The sequence below is a fragment of the Idiotropiscis lumnitzeri genome, chromosome 14 (genome assembly GCF_059441095.1).
Source record: "Idiotropiscis lumnitzeri isolate Australia: NSW breed Sydney's pygmy pipehorse chromosome 14, RoL_Ilum_1.0, whole genome shotgun sequence".
Lineage (NCBI taxonomy): Eukaryota > Metazoa > Chordata > Actinopteri > Syngnathiformes > Syngnathidae > Idiotropiscis > Idiotropiscis lumnitzeri.
Genome location: NC_142404.1, coordinates 15,801,546 through 15,804,562, shown reverse-complemented (window position 1 = coordinate 15,804,562; position 3,017 = coordinate 15,801,546). Strand labels below are relative to the sequence as shown.

General features: G+C 42.3%; 1 protein-coding gene across 1 annotated transcript; it reads left to right on the top strand.

The window, feature by feature from the left end:
- Positions 1 to 1,737: 1,737 nt before the first annotated feature.
- rprma (reprimo, TP53 dependent G2 arrest mediator candidate a) lies at positions 1,738 to 2,618 on the top strand. The gene has a single exon (XM_088315503.1). It carries the CDS (start codon positions 1,978 to 1,980, stop codon positions 2,284 to 2,286), a length of 309 nt encoding a protein of 102 aa, XP_088171629.1. The 5' UTR covers positions 1,738 to 1,977; the 3' UTR covers positions 2,287 to 2,618.
- Positions 2,619 to 3,017: the final 399 nt, after the last annotated feature.

Genomic DNA, 3,017 nt, shown 5'->3' with positions numbered 1-3,017 from the left:
TCTCCCTGTCTCGTCTGTGATTGGCCGACAGAGACGCCAATCTTGGCAATCCTCTCGGAGAGGCGGGGCTTGAGCCTGAGCCTTCACTTGTGTATTTTTGTCCAGAAAAAAAAAAAAATATATATATATATATATATATACAATTAATTAAATACCACAAGGCTTTAAGTCAAACGGTACCTGTAAAACGAGAGGTGACACATGCTGCAAAAATCTTCCTGTTCACTCTGTATTCTTTTTTTAAACGTAGTCGTTGCACTTGACATAAACGACATTTACTAATGTCAAAATGTCAGTTGAGACACTGCCCTTAAAGGTTTCACAGTGACGACAGTTTTGTTCCGGAAAAATTTTAAATGACTTGACATTCTTGTGAGACAAAAGCGTTTTGCAGTTTGGGACAGAAAGTCAATCAGGGTCATGCATTGCATGTGTTCGATTTGAGAGGTTCTGCTGTATTCTGTAAATTCACAATGAAACACACGTTTGACTTTGCAGCAGGCTTTATTTTTCTGACCACATGACACATATGAATAGCCACTCGTACTTTGTCATACTGAAGATTGTTTTCCAATATTGTGGTTACATGAGACGGACATATTGAACATTGCTTCCATCTAGTGGTGAGAATCGTCTTACCTGTTACTTCTGCAAGAGTGTGTGGAGGATTTAATAGATAGTGTTATGAAGACTGACTCATATTTTGAATGGGCTGTTTCATTTGAAATACACTGAGTTGGAGACCAACATTAAATTCATAAATCATCCGGAGACTAGTTTCCAAACATCCACTAGATGTCACCAAAACGTGGTAATTAAACAGAACTGGACTGGAGCTCTTTGGAGGTGGTGCAATGTGTAATCACTGCTTTTTAAAAAAATATCCTTGATGTTTGCCTACTTGGGAACATACAAAGCTACACCTCCTTTCAGGTTCGTAATCACTCCCATTTCATGTACCCTGAGGGAGAGTAAACAACACACCTATTTCTAATTACGAGCCGACTGCAAAATCCAGAAGTGAATGTTTCATCTCAGTGCATAACTGAGCTGTGAATCCAGTACAATATTTCCCCAAATTAGATCATCATGCTCAACAAATCTTAACCATCTGGAACTAAATGCACAGTCATTGCCAAAGCTATAAGGTTATTTCACTCAGTTTTATCCAGCTTTGACCGTGCTGAATCCAAAATACAGTGGAAATAAATAAATAGACAGTTATCGTTCTTTTGGTATTTTCGGCAATGGGCGCAGCTAGAATAGGGACATGTGCGCCGTTGCGGGAGTGAACACAGCCGGCTTCTTTTATGCCCAAAATTTCAGTGCAGGAAATGCTCGGTCTACATGGTGGAAGTATAACAGACTCGCTGGAGTAAGAGGACCCGCAAGATCTCTACTTGTGGATGATGTAAAGTTGGCCAGCGTGACTGCATGCTCCATACAACGGCAGCAGAGCTCACAATCTGTCTGCCTGTGCCTCGATCAAATCAAATTAGTACCACAAAATGGGATCATATCTATCACAATGACAGCTTTTAAAAAAATGTGTCAATAAGTGTTTTTGTTTTTTTTAATTGCAAACTCCTACTTTAAATACTGTCTTGTACTCAGGAAAGCCACTTGCACAGTTCATGCAGCAGTCTGGCCTCATGGGGGCGCTCTTGCTATGTTGTCCCGCCTTTTTTTGTGTGCTGTCAAAGCATGCCTGTGTGTGTGTGCGTCCGTGTAGAATGTCTCTCTTGCTCTCTCTCTCTCTGGTGATCCATTGTGCTTCCAAACTGCGAGGGAGACCACACGAGATGCCAAGCCGGAGCAGATTGTTGAAGTCCAGCAGAAGACCTCTGTGTGAACTTCTCCAAGTCCCTTCCTCCTCATCCTCATTACTTTGGATCAACCGTCAACACATCGCATCCGCCTTCAATTTCAAAAGTTGAATTTGTTTGAAGGAGAAGAGAACGGGGTAAAAAAGTGGTCATGAACGCCACGGGCTTCAACCACACGGAGAGCATCTTGTTCAACAGGACAGAGGGCATGCTGTGCTGCAACCTGTCGTCGGTGGTGACCGACGAAGGCTTGGCGGCCGCCTCCCCGGATGAGAGGAGCCTGTTCGTCATGCGCGCGGTTCAGATCGCCGTCATGTGCGTGCTGTCCCTCACCGTGGTCTTCGGCATCTTCTTCCTGGGCTGCAACCTGCTCATCAAGTCCGAGGGCATGATCAACTTCTTGGTGACCGACCGGAGGCCGTCCAAAGAAGCCGAGGCGGTCATTGTTGGAGCCTACTGAACTAAAAACCCTGGACCGCCACCGGGACCGGGACTCGGGAGATTGTACCTCTGTCTGTGCGCAATGAGATTAACCCAGGAGGTAGAAACTGGACACTCCTGCGGGTCCTTTTTCTAAGAGGCCTATTTGTTTATGCAGTATTCACTGTTGTAAAGTCACTATAGTTGCAGTCCTTGTTATCTATCGTTTGATATTTTGCGCATCATGTAAATATGTACTGTATGTGTTTTTGCATACAGTGAGCACAAGTGTGAGAGTGTGAATGTGCAATGCATCGGCTTATTTGGAATAACTTCACTCTGCAATTAAAGACTCCCTTCCCAGTTATACAAGATTTGCTTTTGATATCTGCTCATTCATTTTTTTTCCTCCATTTTCACTTGGTAGATTTCAGTTTACAGAGAGGCAGAATGTACATTATCCCATCTCATTTTTGAGCTCTACAATAGTTCATGTTTAGAATATCTAAATAATCCAAAATGTGTCAAGTTATTAACGTCACTATCCAATGAAAAACATGCATCTCCATGTCTGCATCTCTTGCTTTTAAATGATTTTTTTTTTTTTACGTGGAAAACACCACATATGAATTATTTACATTTTATGAATGTTGACTTTCGCATTGGATGGGAAAAAAAAAACACATTTGGAGGAGCGTGCTTTTCATTGGAGTGTTTTATTGCATCATCGCTTTAACGCAGAGTAAGGAACTGTAGATTTCAATTTTCTGC

Coding starts and splice junctions, on each gene's coding strand:
- rprma (XM_088315503.1), top strand. CDS start 1,978: ATGAACGCCACGGGCTTCAACCACACGGAGAGCATCTTGTTCAACAGG.